Here is a 17855-nt window from a genome sequence, read left to right as displayed (position 1 = left end):
ACAACCGATACTCCACCCAATCGCTTTTTCCGATTTTGGAGTCGGCCCACGGAGAATCCCGCCCCTTGTCTTTTGCCTTTCTCAGATTCGATTTAAAGAGTTAAGTCCCTCCACTTGTACTGTCCAGACTTCGCTGTGCCCCTTTTCTGGACTCATCTGTTGCTCTATCCCAGATCTTAATTTTTTGTTTAATTTCATTTTCATTGTAAATGTACCCAGATCTCTAATCAACCAAATGTCAACCCACCTTCACCTGAAAGTTCAGCACAGTATCCACACTCGCCCTTGGCCTCAGCCCTGGTCTCCACTCTGCAATGTAACCTATGTCCTTCACATCTAGGCCGACAGGCTCAGCTCCTTCTCAGCCAATGAGCAATACCATGGAAGATCAGCTAGTACTTGAGAGGCTACATTTAGGATACAGTACTGGCTCAAACCATGCATGGCATTGTTTGAATCCTTATGCTAAATTGCTGCTTCTAATTATTTTTCAATATCCATTCATCTCTAGAACAGAATCAGTTGAAGCTTGGTACTCCGCAAAGGCTAACAAACGTGTTTATGAAATATATATTGTTGCAGATTGACAGATGTATCCTGGTGGAAAAGTACAAGAGAGATTTGCAGGATGAGTATCCAGGGACTGTGAAGTAACCAAAACCTGGTATTAAGTAAGTTTAGTTTATACTTAAAAGAAATTGTTCATTGCACATTTGTACTACTGCTGTTAACTCGTTCAGAGTAACAGATTATGTGACAGGACAGTTTTAGTGGCATGATGAAGTCTGCCGACAGGCAAAGGAATAAGAAAGGAATAAAATACTAAATTTGGCACTTCAATCTTCTCAGCCATTATAGTCAACGTGACTTTACAACTCCTTACATGGTCAGTACAGGAAACATGTCAAGTAATTGAGGTGTGGGGCTGTCAGAGAGAAACTAGCTGCTTTCCAGAGTAAAGGAAGGGAAAATTTCAAGCACAACATAGGTAGAGCACTCACGCTCATTGTGGGATGGACAAGGTCTGATAAATCTCCATATTTTGAAATGGAAAAGCTGTGCACCATGGAGTAATTCCTGTGAATACACATTTCAGTAGAAGTTTGAATTGTAAGGCAATGGGGACTTAAACATGAAGGCCGCAAAGTCTGCTAACCCCTGCTCATCAAAAGAACAGTAAGTCTTAAAGTCCAACATGTTTGTTTCAGACACTAGCTTTCGGAGCACTGCTCCTTCCTCAGTATAAACCTGTTGGACTTTAACCTGGTGTTGTAAGACTTCTTCTTGTGCTCACCCCAGTCCAACGCCGACATCTCCACATCATGGCTACCCTCAAAAGAACAGCCATGGGGATCGTGCTGTTCACAACACATTAATTTCCCCCAAAGCAGGCAGCCGTTGGGCTTGCTGTGAGGTTGCAGTTGTGACTGCACAAAGTCACAGATGCCAGCCAGGGCAGCCTTTCTGAGACTCAGGTAGCACACTCTTCCTCTGGAGGCTGCTGAGTGGGGGAGGGACGGGCTTTCCGGTTGCACAGGCAGGTTGGTTCCGGGCGCTGGGACCGGAGGCGTTTCTGAGCTGCACCAGCCGGGGGGGCGGGGCTGGGTATCAGTTGGGCTGCAGCTGTTTGGCGATGGCGGCGGTTAGGGTGATGGTGCTGGCGGCCGCGGGGCTGCTGCTGCTGGCTGGCTTCGTGTCTGTGGACTCGGTGAAATCTCGCCGGCAGACCGGATACGAAAAGCAACATAACTTTTTCAGGCAGACGGCGATCAACGTTTACTGGAGCCTCGCTGCCGTGTTCGGAGAGGAGAATGTGGAGGCGGTGCAAAAGGTGGCGTGCTGGGATGTGTGAGGGGGGATGGGATGTGTGAGGGGAATGGGCTGGGATGTGTAGGGGGAATGGGCTGGGATGTGTGAGGGGAATGGGCTGGGATGTGTGAGGGGGGATGGGATGTGTGAGGGGAATGGGCTGGGATGTGTAGGGGGAATGGGCTGGGATGTGTGAGGGGAATGGGCTGGGATGTGTGAGGGGAATAAGCTGGGATGTGTGAGGGGAATGGCGCTGGGATGTGTGAGGGGAATGGCGCTGGGATGTGTGAGGGGAATGGGGCTGGGATGTGTGAGGGGAATGGGGCTGGGATGTGTGAGGGGAATGGGGCTGGGATGTGTGAGGGGGAATGGGCTGGGATGTGTGAGGGGAATGGGGCTGGGATGTGTGAGGGGAATGGGGCTGGGATGTGTGAGGGGAATGGGGCTGGGATGTGTGAGGGGAATGGGGCTGGGATGTGTGAGGGGGAATGGGCTGGGATGTGTGAGGGGAATGGGGCTGGGATGTGTGACGGGAATGGGGCTGGGATGTGTGAGGGGAATGGGCTGGGATGTGTGAGGGGGAATGGGCTGGGATGTGTGAGGGGAATGGGGCTGGGATGTGTGAGGGGGAATGGGCTGGGATGTGTAGGGGGAATGGGCTGGGATGTGCGAGGGGAATGGGGCTGGGATGTGCGAGGGGAATGGGGCTGGGATGTGTGAGGGGAATGGGGCTGGGATGTGTGAGGGGGAATGGGCTGGGATGTGTGAGGGGAATGGGGCTGGGATGTGTGAGGGGAATGGGGCTGGGATGTGTGAGGGGAATGGGGCTGGGATGTGTGACGGGAATGGGGCTGGGATGTGTGAGGGGGAATGGGGCTGGGATGTGTGAGGGGGAATGGGGCTGGGATATGTGAGGGGGAATGGGCTGGGATGTGTGAGGGGAATGGGGCTGGGATGTGTGCGGGGAATGGGGCTGGGATGTGTGAGGGGGAATGGGCTGGGATGTGTGAGGGGAATGGGCTGGGATGTGCGAGGGGGGGTGGGTTGGGATGTGTGAGGGGAATGGGGCTGGGATGTGTGAGGGGAATGGGGCTGGGATGTGTGAGGGGAATGGGGCTGGGATGTGTGAGGGGAATGGGGCTGGGATGTGTGAGGGGAATGGGGCTGGGATGTGTGAGGGAAATGGGCTGGGATGTGTGAGGGGGGATGGGATGTGTGAGGGGAATGGGCTGGGATGTGTAGGGGGAATGGGCTGGGATGTGTGAGGGGAATGGGCTGGGATGTGTGAGGGGAATAAGCTGGGATGTGTGAGGGGAATGGGGCTGGGATGTGTGAGGGGAATGGGGCTGGGATGTGTGAGTGGAATGGGGCTGGGATGTGTGAGGGGAATGGGGCTGGGATGTGTGAGGGGAATGGGGCTGGGATGTGTGAGGGGAATGGGGCTGGGATGTGTGAGGGGAATGGGGCTGGGATGTGTGAGGGAAATGGGATGTGTGAGGGGGGATGGGATGTGTGAGGGGAATGGGCTGGGATGTGTAGGGGGAATGGGCTGGGATGTGTGAGGGGAATGGGGCTGGGATGTGTGAGGGGAATGGGGCTGGGATGTGTGAGGGGAATGGGGCTGGGATGTGTGAGGGGAATGGGGCTGGGATGTGTGAGGGGAATGGGGCTGGGATGTGTGACGGGAATGGGGCTGGGATGTGTGAGGGGAATGGGGCTGGGATGTGTGAGGGGAATGGGGCTGGGATGTGTGAGGGGAATGGGGCTGGGATGTGTGAGGGGAATGGGGCTGGGATGTGTGAGGGGAATGGGCTGGGATGTGCGAGGGGGATGGGTTGGGATGTGTGAGGGGAATGGGGCTGGGATGTGTGAGGGAAATGGGCTGGGATGTGTGAGGGGAATGGGGATGGGATGTGTGAGGGGAATGGGCTGGGATGTGTAGGGGGAATGGGCTGGGATGTGTGAGGGGAATGGGCTGGGATGTGTGAGGGAAATGGGCTGGGATGTGTGAGGGGAATGGGGATGGGATGTGTGAGGGGAATGGGCTGGGATGTGTAGGGGGAATGGGCTGGGATGTGTGAGGGGAATAAGCTGGGATGTGTGAGGGGAATGGGGCTGGGATGTGTGAGGGGAATGGGGCTGGGATGTGTGAGGGGAATGGGGCTGGGATGTGTGAGGGGAATGGGGCTGGGATGTGTGAGGGGAATGGGCTGGGATGTGTGAGGGGAATGGGGCTGGGATTTGCGAGGGGGAATGGGGCTGGGATGTGTGAGGGGAATGGGGCTGGGATGTGTGAGGGGAATGGGCTGGGATGTGCGAGGGGGATGGGTTGGGATGTGCGAGGGGAATGGGGCTGGGATGTGTGAGGGGAATGGGGCTGGGATGTGTGAGGGGAATGGGGCTGGGATGTGTGAGGGGAATGGGGCTGGGATGTGTGAGGGGAATGGGGCTGGGATGTGTGAGGGGAATGGGGCTGGGATGTGTGAGGGGAATGGGGCTGGGATGTGTGAGGGGAATGGGGCTGGGATGTGTGAGGGAAATGGGATGTGTGAGGGGGGATGGGATGTGTGAGGGGAATGGGCTGGGATGTGTAGGGGGAATGGGCTGGGATGTGTGAGGGGAATGGGGCTGGGATGTGTGAGGGGAATGGGGCTGGGATGTGTGAGGGGAATAAGCTGGGATGTGTGAGGGGGATGGGGCTGGGATGTGCGAGGGCGATGGGGCTGGGATGTGCGAGGGGGATGTCTGGGATGTGCGAGGGGGATGTCTGGGATGTGCGAGGGGGGTGTTCTGGGATGTGCGAGGGGATTGGGCTGGGATGTGTGAGGGGAATGGGCTGGGATGTGCGAGGGGGATGGGTTGGGATGTGTGAGGGGAATGGGGCTGGGATGTGTGAGGGAAATGGGCTGGGATGTGTGAGGGGGGATGGGATGTGTGAGGGGAATGGGCTGGGATGTGTAGGGGGAATGGGCTGGGATGTGTAGGGGGAATGGGCTGGGATGTGTGAGGGGAATGGGCTGGGATGTGTGAGGGGAATAAGCTGGGATGTGTGAGGGGGATGGGGCTGGGATGTGCGAGGGGGATGTCTGGGATGTGCGAGGGGGATGTCTGGGATGTGCGAGGGGGATGTTCTGGGATGTGCGAGGGGAATGGGCTGGGATGTGTGAGGGGAATGGGCTGGGATGTGCGAGGGGAATGGGCTGGGATGTGTGAGGGGGAATGGGGTGGAACGTGTGAGGGGAATGGGGCGGAACGTGTGAGGGGGAATGGGGCGGGACGTGTGAGGGAGAATGGGGAAATTGATGGGATGTGTGAGGAGGATGGGGCGGAACGTGTGAGGGGGAATGGGGCGGAACGTGTGAGGGGGAATGGGGCGGGACGTGTGAGGGAGAATGGGGAAATTGATGGGATGTGTGAGGGGGATGGAGCGGGACGTTTGAGGGGGATGGGGCGGAACGTGTGGGGAATGGGGCGGAACGTGTGGGGAATGGGGCGGAACGTGTGAGTGGCATGGGGCGGAACGTGTGAGTGGCATGGGGCGGAACGTGTGAGTGGCATGGGACGGAACGTGTGAGTGGCATGGGGCGGAACGTGTGAGGGGGAATGGGGAAATTGATGGGATGTGTGAGGAGGATGGGGCGGAACGTGTGAGGGGGAATGGGGCGGAACGTGTGAGGGGGAATGGGGCGGGACGTGTGAGGGAGAATGGGGAAATTGATGGGATGTGTGAGGGGGATGGAGCGGGACGTTTGAGGGGGATGGGGCGGAACGTGTGGGGAATGGGGCGGAACGTGTGGGGAATGGGGCGGAACGTGTGAGGGGAATGGGGCGGAACATGTGAGGGGAATGGGGCGGAACGTGTGAGGGGAATGGGGCGAAACGTGTGAGGGGAATGGGGCGGAACGTGTGAGGGGAATGGGGCGGGACGTGTGAGTGCGAATGGTGAAATTGATGGAATGTGTGAGGGGAATGGTGCGGGATGTGTGAGGGGAATGGAGCGGGGCGTTTGAGGGGGATGGGGCGGGACGTGTGAGGGGAATGGGGCGGAACCTGTGAGGGGAATGGGGCGGAACCTGTGAGGGGAATGGGGCGGAACGTGTGAGGGCGAATGGGGCGGAATGTGTGAGGGCGAATGGGGCGGAATGTGTGAGGGCGAATGGGGAAATTGATGGAATGTGTGAGGGGAATGGGGCGGGACGTGTGAGGGGGGGTGGAGGGGAACGTGTGAGGGGGATGGAGGGGAACGTGTGAGGGGAATGGGGCGGAACGTGTGAGGGGGATGGGGCGGGACTTGTGAGGAGGGATGGGGCGGGACGTTTGAGGGGTAATGGGGCGGACATTTGAGGCGTAATGGGGAGGGACGTTTGAGGGGTAATGGGGCGGGACGTTTGAGGGGTAATGGGGCGGGACTTTTGAGGGGTAATGGGGCGGGACGTTTGAGGGGTAATGGGGCGGGACGTTTGAGGGGAATGGGGCGGGACGTGTGAGGGGAATGGGGCTGGGATGTGTGAGGGGAATGGGGTGTGATGTGTGAGGGGGATGGGCTGGGATGTGTGAGGGGGATGGGCTGGGATGTGTGAGGGGGCATGGGGTGGGATGTGTGTGGGGGATGGGGCGGGATGTGTGAGGGGGGGATGGGGCGGAACGTGTGAGGGGGGGTGGGGCGGGACGTGTGAGGAGGGATGGGGCGGGACGCTTGAGGGGTAATGGAGCGGGACGTTTGAGGTGTAATGGGGCGGGACGTTTGAGGGGTGATGGGGCGGGACGTTTGAGGGGTGATGGAGCGGGACGTTTGAGGGGTGATGGGGCGGGACGTTTGAGGGGTGATGGGGCGGTGTGTTTTGCGGGGGGATGGAGGGGGACGTTTGAGGGGGATGGGGCGGAACGTGTGAGGGGAATGGGGCGGAACGTGTGGGGAATGGGGCGGAACGTGTGAGGGGAATGGTGCGGAACGTGTGAGGGGAATGGGGCGGAACGTGTGAGGGGCATGGGGTGGGATGTGTGAGGGGGATGGGGCGGGATGTGTGAGGGGGGATGGGGCGGAATGTGTGAGGGGGGGTGGGGCGGGACGTGTGAGGGGTAATGGAGCGGGACGTTTGAGGGGTGATGGGGCGGGACGTTTGAGGGGTGATGGGGCGGGACGTTTGAGGGGTGATGGGGCGGTGTGTTTTGCGGGGGAATGGGGTGGGACGTTTGAGGGGTGATGGGGCGAGATGTTTGATGGGTGATGGGGCGGGACGTGTGAGGGGGGATGGGGCGGGACCTGAGAGGGGGAATGGGGTGGGACGTGTGAGGGAGGATGGGGCGGGACGCGTGAGGGAGATGGGGCGGGACGCGTGAGGGAGATGGGGCGGGACGCGTGAGGGGGATGGGGCGGGACGCGTGAGGGGGATGGGGCGGGACGCGTGAGGGGGATGGGGCGGAACGCGTGAGGGGGATGGGGCGGGACGCGTGAGGGGGATGGGGCGGGACGCGTGAGGGGAGTTGGGGCGGGACGCGTGAGGGGGGATGGGGCGGGACGCGTGAGGAGGGATGGGGCGGAATGCGTGAGGGGGGATGGGGCGGGACGCGTGAGGGGGGATGGGGCGGGACGCGTGAGGGGGGATGGGGCGGAACGCGTGAGGGGGGATGGGGCGGGACGCGTGAGGGGATGGGGCGGGTCGCCTGAGGGGGGATGGGGCGGGTCGCGTGAGGGGGGATGGGGCGGGTCGCGTGAGGGGGGATGGGGCGGGTCGCGTGAGGGGGGATGGGGCGGGTCGCGTGAGGGGGGATGGGGCGGGACGCGTGAGGGGGATGGGGCGGGACGTGTGAGGGGGGATGGGGCGGGACGCGTGAGGGGGGATGGGGTGGGACGTGTGCGGGCGGATGGGGTGGGACGTGTGCGGGCGAATGAGGCGGGACATGTTAGGGCGAATGGGGTGGGGCGCCTGAGGGTGAATGGGGTGGGATGCCTGAGGGTGAATGGGGTGGGATATTTGAGGGCAATGGGGAAATTGATGGCATGTGTGAGGGGAATGGGGTGGGGAGAGAGGAGTAGGGGCTCTGAGGGGGCTGGGTACATTTGGGATTGCACACTGCATGAGTGTGTGTTGGGGGGGGGGTTGTGTTGGATGTGCTTTTATTAACGGATTAATGTCTCTATTAGTCATGGTTTTAGCTATGATTTGAATCGAGGGTTTTCAATACAGTGCAGTCATGTGAATTTATTTGACTGAGCTTTTTGGTCATCTGAGCTAATATCCCCGTATGTGGTTCGATGTCATATTTTGGTTCACAATGCACCCGTGAAATGTCTTCTGACATTATGTTAAAGGTGCAAGATAAATATGTTAATGGTGTCACTGATCACGTGTTGAAATAATTTAGGACTTAAATGAATAATTTTTGGAAGGGGGAGGGTTGGAAAACACAGCAAAGTGTAACACGAGAAAATTACATGATATCGACCAGTGTGATTTACCCTGATCTTAAAAAACATCTTGTAAATCAGTGACAGTTTTAATAATCCTTAACTGAGTCTGCCACTTATGTGCTGTACTGTAGACTGTGCCTCCGTTAAGAAATGGGTTGCACCATTTTGCATATTTGAGACATTGATCTGATTGGTGGGACTAAATTTATACAGCAAAGAATTGGTTGCTCTTGGTTCAGTCCCTGAATTTGCATGTATATAATTGTGCTTTGTTCATTCCAACGTTTGGTAATACTGTATGTATTTTAATTAAGTATGTTATTTGCTTTCCTGGGACTGTATCCACCATTATCTAGACTTGTTGTGTTTTAAACCAATCCTCGTAGTGTACTTGAAATCTTAGTGCCTGTCTGGGCAAACTTTGTCTGATAGTTCATAAGAGATCCTTCTAGGTAGAAGCTGTTCATCTTTTAAGTGGCTTTCCCTCATATCGTTTTTTACACTGAATATACAGCACAGAGAAAGGTCACTTGGCCCAACTGATCTGTGCTGTGTTTCCTCACCCCATCCTTCACCATCTAATGCTATCTATATAATCATCTATTCCCTTCTCTCATGTTTATCAAGCCTTCCCTAAAATGCATTTTACACTGCTCTCCACAGTTGTTTCACTTTCTCACCACTTCCCTCTTGGGTGAAAACGTTTCTCCTGCATTCCTGTTTTTTTTTTTGTAAAATGTTTTAAGATATTTATAATTTTATAATAATAACACTAAATAGTACAAATACAAATATAAACAGAGCATAAACCATCTCCAGCCCTAACAAATCCCACCTACCCTAAATAGAAAATAGCCCAATCCCCCCCCATTCCTGTTTTTTTTAATGATGCCTATCTTGGATTGCTGTCTCTGATTTGGCTCTTCCCCAGGTGAAAACACTCCCTGTGGTTTTGAATGAGTACATCTTTATAAAGATCTCTCGCCTCTCAATCTTCTCGCTTCAAATGAAGAGAGATCTAACTTGTTCATCCTTGCCTTTCCATCATAAATGTAACCTTGATTGGTATGATCCTTGTAGATGTCTTAATTGTACACAGAACTCTCAAGCATGATCTAACCAACGTTTGGTATATTTGCATCACTTCTCTACATTTTAATTTTGTCTTGTGGTAGGCTATATTAGGGGTATCGTGGTACCTAGGTGGGATGTACCTTATACTGTAGTTTGAGTGGTAGAACCTGCCTGCTGGTTCGGCCCAGCAGGCGGAGCATAAGAGTCTGTGTTTCACCCACAGCAGTCATTCTGTACCGCAGCTACTGGGGTAACTACTTGTTCATTAAAGCCTTCAATTGGACTACAATCTTGCTTCAGTAGTGATTGATCGTGCATCAATTTATTGAACATAATTGAAGAATGGCTGCTCTCCGCATCAAGCCAGAGTGTCTACAAATCAACCTCCATGCGGCAAATGCAGCAGCAACTTTTAAACATTGGCTGGCATGTTTCAACGGGTACATCAGGACGGCCCCGACTACCCCCACGGAGGAACAGTAAAATACAAGTCCTCCACTCAAGGGTGAGCCCAGAAATCTACACGCCTATTGAAGATGCGGAAGGTTTCGAGGACGCAATGACTTTGTTAAAATAACACTACGTCCGCACTGTGAATCAGGTATACGCTCGGCATCTTTTAGCTACCAGACGGCATATCCCAGGGGAATCATGAGACGATTTTTACCGCGCATTGTTAGTGTTAGGAACTGTAACTGTCCACAAGTCTCAGCCAATGACCACACCGAACTCCTAATACGGGATGCTTTTGTTGCAGGCATGCTATCCTCTAAAGTCCGCCAGCGACTGCTGGAAAACGACACGCTAGGGCTTAAAGAGGCACGGAAACTTGCGCAATCCTGCAACGCCCAGGCCTACGTTCCCGACGCGCAGTACCTGCATGGACAGGGTGGACCGTGGCCGATTCCAAAGCACCCCTAAATTCCCCACAAGCTTGTGCAGTGCGGCAGCCAGGAAACCCCGGGGGGGGGGGGGGGGGGGGCAAATGCTATTTTTGTGGGCAAAACAAACACCCCCGGCAATGCTGCCTGGCCCAATCTGCAAGGGCTGCGGGAAGATGGGGCACCTCGTGGCAATATGCTGGGCACGGTCGGCTGCCGTTGTCTCCACAGGCGAACCGGGTCCGCTGCCATTACTCTCCTCACAGGCCATGTGGGATTCATGGGGGCAGCCAACTTGCATGACGTCTCAGGACCCCGACTCGGCTAGCCATGTCTCGCCTGATGAGATCTCCCAGCCGGCCATGTGCATTTTATGGGGGCAGCCATCTTGGATGACGTCTCAGGACCCCGACTTGGGTGGCCATGTATCGCCCGACGAGATCTCTCAGCATCTGCCACGACTCACCTCAGTGACACCGCCCCGAACACTTTCAACCGCTACAACGTCGGTACTCATCAATGGGCACAAGATATCCTACTTGATCGACTCTGGGAGCATGGAGAACTTCATCCATCCAGTAAGACACTGCTCCCTCGCTGTACACCCGATTAAACAAAAGATCTCCCTGGCCTCTGGATCCCACTCTGTGGAGATCCGGGGGGTACTGCATAGCCAACCTCACGGTCCAGGGCGTGGAGTTTAATAACTTCCGACTCTACGTCCTTCCCCATCTCTGTGCTGCCACACTCCTGGGACTGGACTTCCAGTGTAACCTGCCAAGTGTAACCTGCAAAGTTTAATGTTCAAATTCGGCGGCCCCATACCCCCCTCTCACTGTCTGCAGCCTCGCGACCCTCGAGGTCGACCCGCCTTCCCTGTTTGCAAACCTTTCCCCCGCTTTGTAAACCCGTCGCCACCAGGAGTAGACGGTACAGTGCCCAGGACAGGACCTTCATTAGGTCGGAAGTCCAACGGTACTAAAGGAAGGCATTATCGAGGCCAGCAACAGCCCCTGGAGAGCTCAGGTGGTGGTTGTAAAGACCGGGGAGAAACATAGGATGGTCATAGACTACAGCCAGACCATCAACGGGTATATGCAGCTTGACGCGTACCCCCTCCCCGCATGTTTGAAATGGTCAACCAGATAGCGCAATACAAGGTTTTCTCCACAGTAGACCTTAAATCAGCCTACTACCAGCTCCCCATTCGCCCGGACGACCGCAAGTACACTGCATTTGAAGCAGAAGGGCAGCTCTACCACTTTATAAGGATTCCCTTTGGTGTCACAAATGGGGTCTCGGTCTTCCAACGGGAGATGAACCGGTACGGTCTGTGGCCCACGTTCCCATACCTCGACAATGTCACCACCTGCGGCCATGACCAGCAGGACCACGACACCAACCTCCGCAAATTCCTCCATGCCGCAAAAATCCTTAACTTAACCTATAACAAGGACAAATGCGTGTTTAGCACCGATCGCCTAGCCATCCTCGGCTACGTAGTGCATGATGGAGTCATGATAGGCCCAGATCCCGAACGCATGCACCCCCTCATGGAGTTCCCCTCCCCCACTGCCCCAAGGCCCTGAAACGTTGCCTGGGCTTCTTTTCTTTTGCACCCAGTGGGTCCCCAATTATGCGGACAAGGCCCATCCACTAATCCAGTCCACGGTTTTTCCCCTATCGGCAGAGACCCGCCAGGCTTTCAGTCGCGTCAAAGCAGACATCTCCAGGGCGGCGATGCGCACAATCGATGAGTCCCTCCCCTTCCAGGTCGAGAGCGACGCATTAGACGTAGCTCTGGCTGCCACCCTCAATCAGGCGGGCAGACCCGTGGCCTTCTTTTCACGCACCCTCCATGTATCAGAAATCCGCCATTCCTCCGTCGAGAAGGAGGCCTAAGCCATCGTCAAAGCTGTGCGGCATTGGAGGCATTACCAGGCCGGCAGGAGATTCACTCTCCTCACTGACCAACGGTCGGTAGCCTTCATGTTTGACAATGCACAGCGGGGCAAAATTAAGAATGATATGATATTGCGGTGGAGGATCGAGCTCTCCACCTATAATTACGAGATCTTGTATCGTCTCGGGAAGCTCAATGAGCCTCCTGATGCCCTGTCCCGCGGCATTTGTGCCAGTGTACAAGTAGACCAACTCTGGACCCTCCACGACAACCCTGCCACCCGGGGGTCACCCGGTTCTTCCACTTTGTTAAAACCCGCAATCTGCCCTACTCCATCGAGGTCAGGGCCGTAACCAGAAACTGCCAAATCTGCGCAGAGTGCAAGCCGCACTTCTACAGGCCAGAGAAAGCGCATCTGGTGAAGGCTTCCCGCCCCTTTGAACGCCTCAGTGTGGATTTCATAGGGCCCCTTCCCTCCGCTGACCGCAACACGTATTTCTTAAACGTGATTGATGAGTACTCCCGGTTCCCTTTTGTCATCCCCTATCCCGACATGACGGCTGCCACCGTAATTAAAGCCCTCCACAGCATCTTTATCTTGTTTGGTTTCCCCGCCTACATCCATAGCGATAGGGGGTCCTCCTTCATGAGCGACGAGCTGCGTCAATTCCTGCTCAGCAAGGGCATTGCCTCCAGCAGGATGACCAGTTACAACCCCCTGGGAAACAGGCAGGTAGAGAAGGAGAACGGAACGGTCTGGAAGGCCGTCCTACTGGCCCTACGGTCTAAGAATGTCCCAGTGTCCCGATGGCAGGAGGTCCCCCCCGATGCACTTCACTCCACCCGATCACTACTGCGCACTACGACCAACAAAACACCTCATGAACGTCTCCTTGCCATTCTTAGGAAGTCCTCCTCGGGGACCTCGCTCCCAACATGGCTGACAGCCCCCGGACCTGTCCTACTCCGCAAACACGTACGGGCCCACAACGATCGCAGAGGATGACCAGGGCCCCCGATCGGCTGATAGTCTCATTGTAAAATGAACTTGTAAATAATTGTCTGTAAATATGTGTATTGCATGTAAAGGCACCGAAGGGTACCGCTATAACCTCTACCATTGTAAAAGCAAGGCCACCACCCCTGCCAGACCCCTGCGGTAGGCTATATTAGGGGTATCGCGGCACCTAGGTGGGATGTACCTTATACTGTAGTATAAGTGGTAGAACCTGCCTGCTGGTTCGGCCCAGCAGGCGGAGCATAAGAGTCTGTGTTTCACCCACAGCAGTAATTCTCTACCGGAGGTGCTGGGGTAACTACTTGTTCATTAAAGCCTTCAATTGGACTACAATCTCGCTTCAGTAGTGATTGATCGTGCATCATGTCTCTTGTGAAATATACCCAGTGTTTATTTATCAACTGTGTTGCTATATTTTACTCTCCAATCTCTTTGCTCCTGCACCCATTTAGATTGTTTTCCAAGTAATGTTCTTGCTAAAATGCAATGTCTCTCTCTTGCACATTGACACTAATGTGTCAATCATCTGCAAGTTTATCCATGCTGGTCTTGTATTTCATTAGTGCTCCTCCGTGTTGACTATGCCTCCCAACTTGGTGTTGTTTGCAAATTTAGAAATTGTTTTTTTGATTCTGAAATCTAGTGAATATAAATTGTTAACAACAATAGTCCCAGCACTCATCTTTGACGGGCCCTAATTTTCCACCTTCTGCGACTCTGAACAAATACACTTCACCTCTGCTTTCTGCTTCCTGTCTTGTTGCCAATTTATGCCACTCATCCCCTGACTGCATGCTCTGGCATTGTTTATTAGTCCAGTTGTGATACCTCACCAGAGGTACTTTTTAGAAATATAGATGCATCTTATTTTACTTGGTTAATTACAGCTAAATGTTTGATGGTTTCCAAATAAATGTGATCAAGTAAAGGTGGCTGTCATTTGGCTCATTTAAAAATAAATTGTTGACAGAATGTAGGTGATGTTGGAGGCCAGCATTTATTTCCCTTCCCTAATTTCCCTTGAAAGGGTGGTGGTAAGCTACCCTCTTGAATTTCTGCACTCCATGTGATGTAGGTACAGCCATTGTGCTGTTTGGAAGTGAGTTCCAGGATTTTGACCCAGTGACTGAAGAAATGGTGATTATAATTCCAAGTCCAGACGTTGGGTGGCTTGGAGGTGAACTTCCAGTTGAAGGTATTTCCATGCATCTGCTGCCCTTTTCCTTCTGGATGGTGCAGATGCAGATTTGGAAGGAGCTATCTACTGAAGGGGCCTTGGTGAGTTACTGCAGTGTATCTTGTAGATCGTATACACTGCTGTCACTCTGCGTCGGTGGTGGATTGGGAGCCATTCAAGCGTGCTGCCTTGTCGTGGATGGTGTTGAGCATCTTAATGTTGTTGGAGCTTCACTCATCTGGGCAAGTGGAGTGTATTCCATCACACTATTTACTGACCTGTGCCTTGTAGTAGATGGTTGTCAAGCTTTTGGGAGTCTGGAGATGAGTTACTACACAGAATCCCCAGCTTCCGACCTGTTCTTGTAGCCACAGGATTTATATGGCTACTCCGGTTCAAATTCTGGCCAATGGTAACCCACTGGATGTTGATGGGGGGATTTAGCTATAGTAATGCCAGTGGATTAGCCAGTGGGCAGCAGGGTAGCATGGTGGTTAGCATAAATGCTTCACAGCTCCAGGGTCCCAGGTTCGATTCCCGGCTGGGTCACTGTCTGTGTGGAGTCTGCACGTCCTCCCCCTGTGTGCGTGGGTTTCCTCCGGGTGCTCCGGTTTCCTCCCACAGTCCAAAGATGTGTGGGTTAGGTGGATTGGCCATGCTAAATTGCCCGTAGTGTCCTAATAAAAGTAAGGTTAAGTGGGGGGGGTTGTTGGGTTACGGGTATAGGGTGGATACGTGGTTTTGAGTAGGGTGATCATGGCTCGGCACAACATTGAGGGCCGAAGGGCCTGTTCTGTGCTGTACTGTTCTATGTTCTATGGATGGTAAGGGGTAATGGTTAGCTTCTCACTTGTTGAACATTGTCATTCCGTTGCACTTTTGTGGCATAGATGTTATCTTGATACCGACATCCCATGCAGATTTGATTTTTGTGGGGCTGTCGGATAGGTTGGATGCAGAGTAGGAGAGGTGGTGCAACTATACTGTACACAGCATACCAGAGATACACGGAGCTATAAGGAGAGAGGTAGCCATGATCTTCTGGAAGAAACTTTCCTGCACCTGAGGCTTGATGATTTTCTGTTGGGAGAAATCAAAATATGCACAGCTCTTTTTTGCTGGATTATTTTCAAAATCCCTGCAGTGTGATCTTTGGGGGGGGGGGGGGGGGGTCTTCACAAAATCCCAGCACCTAGTTACCACCCGTTCATGTTTTGTAACATTGAAACCAGACCTGCACCAGCTATAGTCAGAATGTTATTATTCCAATGCAGGGCAACGCCCACAGATCCCATAATTATTTTTGGGAGGAGGGGACCCTGTATAATCGATTTGTGCCCTCATTTGTTTTGTCTTACAGCTGAGGGTGCTCCTCCCTGTGGATTTTTTATGATTTGAAATGAGCAGGTTTGTCCAAAGCCTGCCTGCATGTCAGCAATATTCTTTCAAACCAGTGATTAATGGGGCCATTTGTTCGTCCATAGATTCACTTAATCTGTAGAATACTGGTTAGAAGAATTGTTTTACTCGGGATTGTGAATCTTTGGAATTCTTTACACCAGGGTCTGTGGAAGCTGTCATGGAGTATGTTTAAAGCAGAGATTGGTATTTGGAAATCTGTCAACAGCAGAAGGGATATAGGGATAGTGTGGGGGAAAAAACATGGCTGTGATGATTAGCTGCGAGCCTATTGAATGGTGGAGCAGGCTGAATGTTCGTGCTGTGAAACAAGTGGTACAAGTTACATTTCAAGGCATCTCTGGACTGAGGTGTGCTACCATATCCCTTTTGGTTTACAGGGATGGAAAATTTCTACCTTTTTTAATGGAATTCTGCCTTCATGTTTTTTCAACCTCCGCCTTCCCTTCTCTTGTAACCATTTGCTTTGCTTCACATGTACATAATCCAGCAAGGTCACATTCTGGTTTTAGTATTTCCTTTGTCTTGTTTCACTTGTACTGACTTCATTAAACACTGAATATTGAAATGCTAAGAGCACTTTGGCAATTACATACAAATGCATTGGCCCACAGTCTTTATGGTAATTAAAGGCAAAGGTGATAATGGGAAAAGTAATGTTTCTACACAGTTGAAGTCTAATAACTCCATCCTTTGAAGTCATGATGTGGAGATGCCGGCGTTGGACTGGGGTGAGCACAGTAAGAAGTCTTACAACCAGGTTAAAGTCCAACAGGTTTGTTTCAAACACGAGCTTTCGGAGCGCAGCTCCTTTCACCTGAGGAAGGAGCTGCGCTCCGAAAGCTCGTGTTTGAAACAAACCTCTTGGACTTTAACCTGGTGTTGTAAGACTTCTTACTATCCTTTGAAGTGGTCTGGAAGCATTTGCATCTCACTGCGGAACATAAGTGCTATAATTTTATGGCCCTTTATGCTGCAGTGACTGCTGCTTTGTATTTATAACGTGTGTGTGATTAAAGTATTACAAAAAAAGAATGTAGACCTTTTTGTCTTCACCCACTGTCATCCCTGTTTTTAGGGCAAATCATTGGCTACAGGATGTAACATAAGGGGATTATGTTGGAGAGAGTTGACTTGTCTGCATGGTCTCTTTTCCATTCATGTTCGACTTCCCATATCAGCAATCTATTCCACGTATGACCATCCTTTAGTTTAAAAAAGTCTTCTTGAATGGCCTGTTCACAATTTGCCAATATGACAATTGTATTTTAACTTCTCTGCTGTGCGCAAAATTTATTTGCAATTTATCCAAACCATATAATTATGAATACTTTTATCATCCCCTCAGGTTAATCTATTTAAGGAGTGAGACCCAGTGTAGTCAATCTTTCTTCATTGTTTTATTGTAGTTGTGGGGCTTGCATAGTTTGTAGAGTGGCGGAGTGAAACCTTGAAGAACTTAAATGTTGAGTTTTTAAATTAGGTGTTGTAGGGACCAAGATCTTCCATGTAGGTGAGAACAGGGTTGATGAGCAAGTGGGGCTTAGGATAGGATTCATTCAGCAGTGTGTAAACTGAAAGTTATGGAGGATGCAAGACTGGCTAATAGAGGGGAGTATTGGAATAGTCTGGTCTGGTGGTGATGAAAGTATAGATAATTGTTTTATGATGGAGATATTATGGAGTTGAGAACTGTGTTTGACTTGCTGAGTTGTGAATGACTTAGTTCTGCCTGAGACAGTGATGACGATCAAGAATTAAGTTGCTAACCATAGCTCTGTGGGTGGTGATGGCTTTGGGTTTTCCAGTGTCTAACTTAAGGAAAAAACTTGTCCAAGAGTGGGTGTCAGATAAGCAGTACAACAACATAGCGGCAACGAAGGGGCGGAAATTAGGGCAGTAGTACAGCTGAATGTGGTCCATGTGTAGAAGCTGATTGTGTGCCCTCAGGTGATGGTTTGGTAAGGAAACGGCAGTGGTCACAGATGGCCTGGAGAGCGTTCAGGTGTAGCTGCAGAAATGAGGAGATCGTCATTATTGGAGATGCAATGGTTATGTACCCAAGAGAGGATTCAAATGGTAGTCTCCCTGAACTCAATTGTATTAAGCCACAGATCCATGGTGTCACTGAGTGGTGGAACAAGCTTGAGGGGCTAATGCTC

General features: G+C 52.6%; 1 protein-coding gene across 1 annotated transcript in view; it reads left to right on the top strand.

The window, feature by feature from the left end:
* Positions 1–1596: 1596 nt before the first annotated feature.
* LOC119962317 (bri3 binding protein) overlaps positions 1597–17855 on the top strand; it is a 30042-nt gene continuing 13783 nt past the window's right edge. Inside the window, exon 1 of the mRNA XM_038790302.1 lies at positions 1597–1831. Coding sequence (XP_038646230.1) covers positions 1634–1831 — 198 coding nt within the window. The 5' untranslated portion in view covers positions 1597–1633. The remainder of the gene's footprint in view (positions 1832–17855) is intronic.

The sequence above is a fragment of the Scyliorhinus canicula genome, chromosome 1 (genome assembly GCF_902713615.1).
Source record: "Scyliorhinus canicula chromosome 1, sScyCan1.1, whole genome shotgun sequence".
Taxonomy (NCBI): domain Eukaryota; kingdom Metazoa; phylum Chordata; class Chondrichthyes; order Carcharhiniformes; family Scyliorhinidae; genus Scyliorhinus; species Scyliorhinus canicula.
Note: the sequence above shows the minus strand (reverse complement) of the source record. Positions and strands in the feature narration are given on the sequence as shown.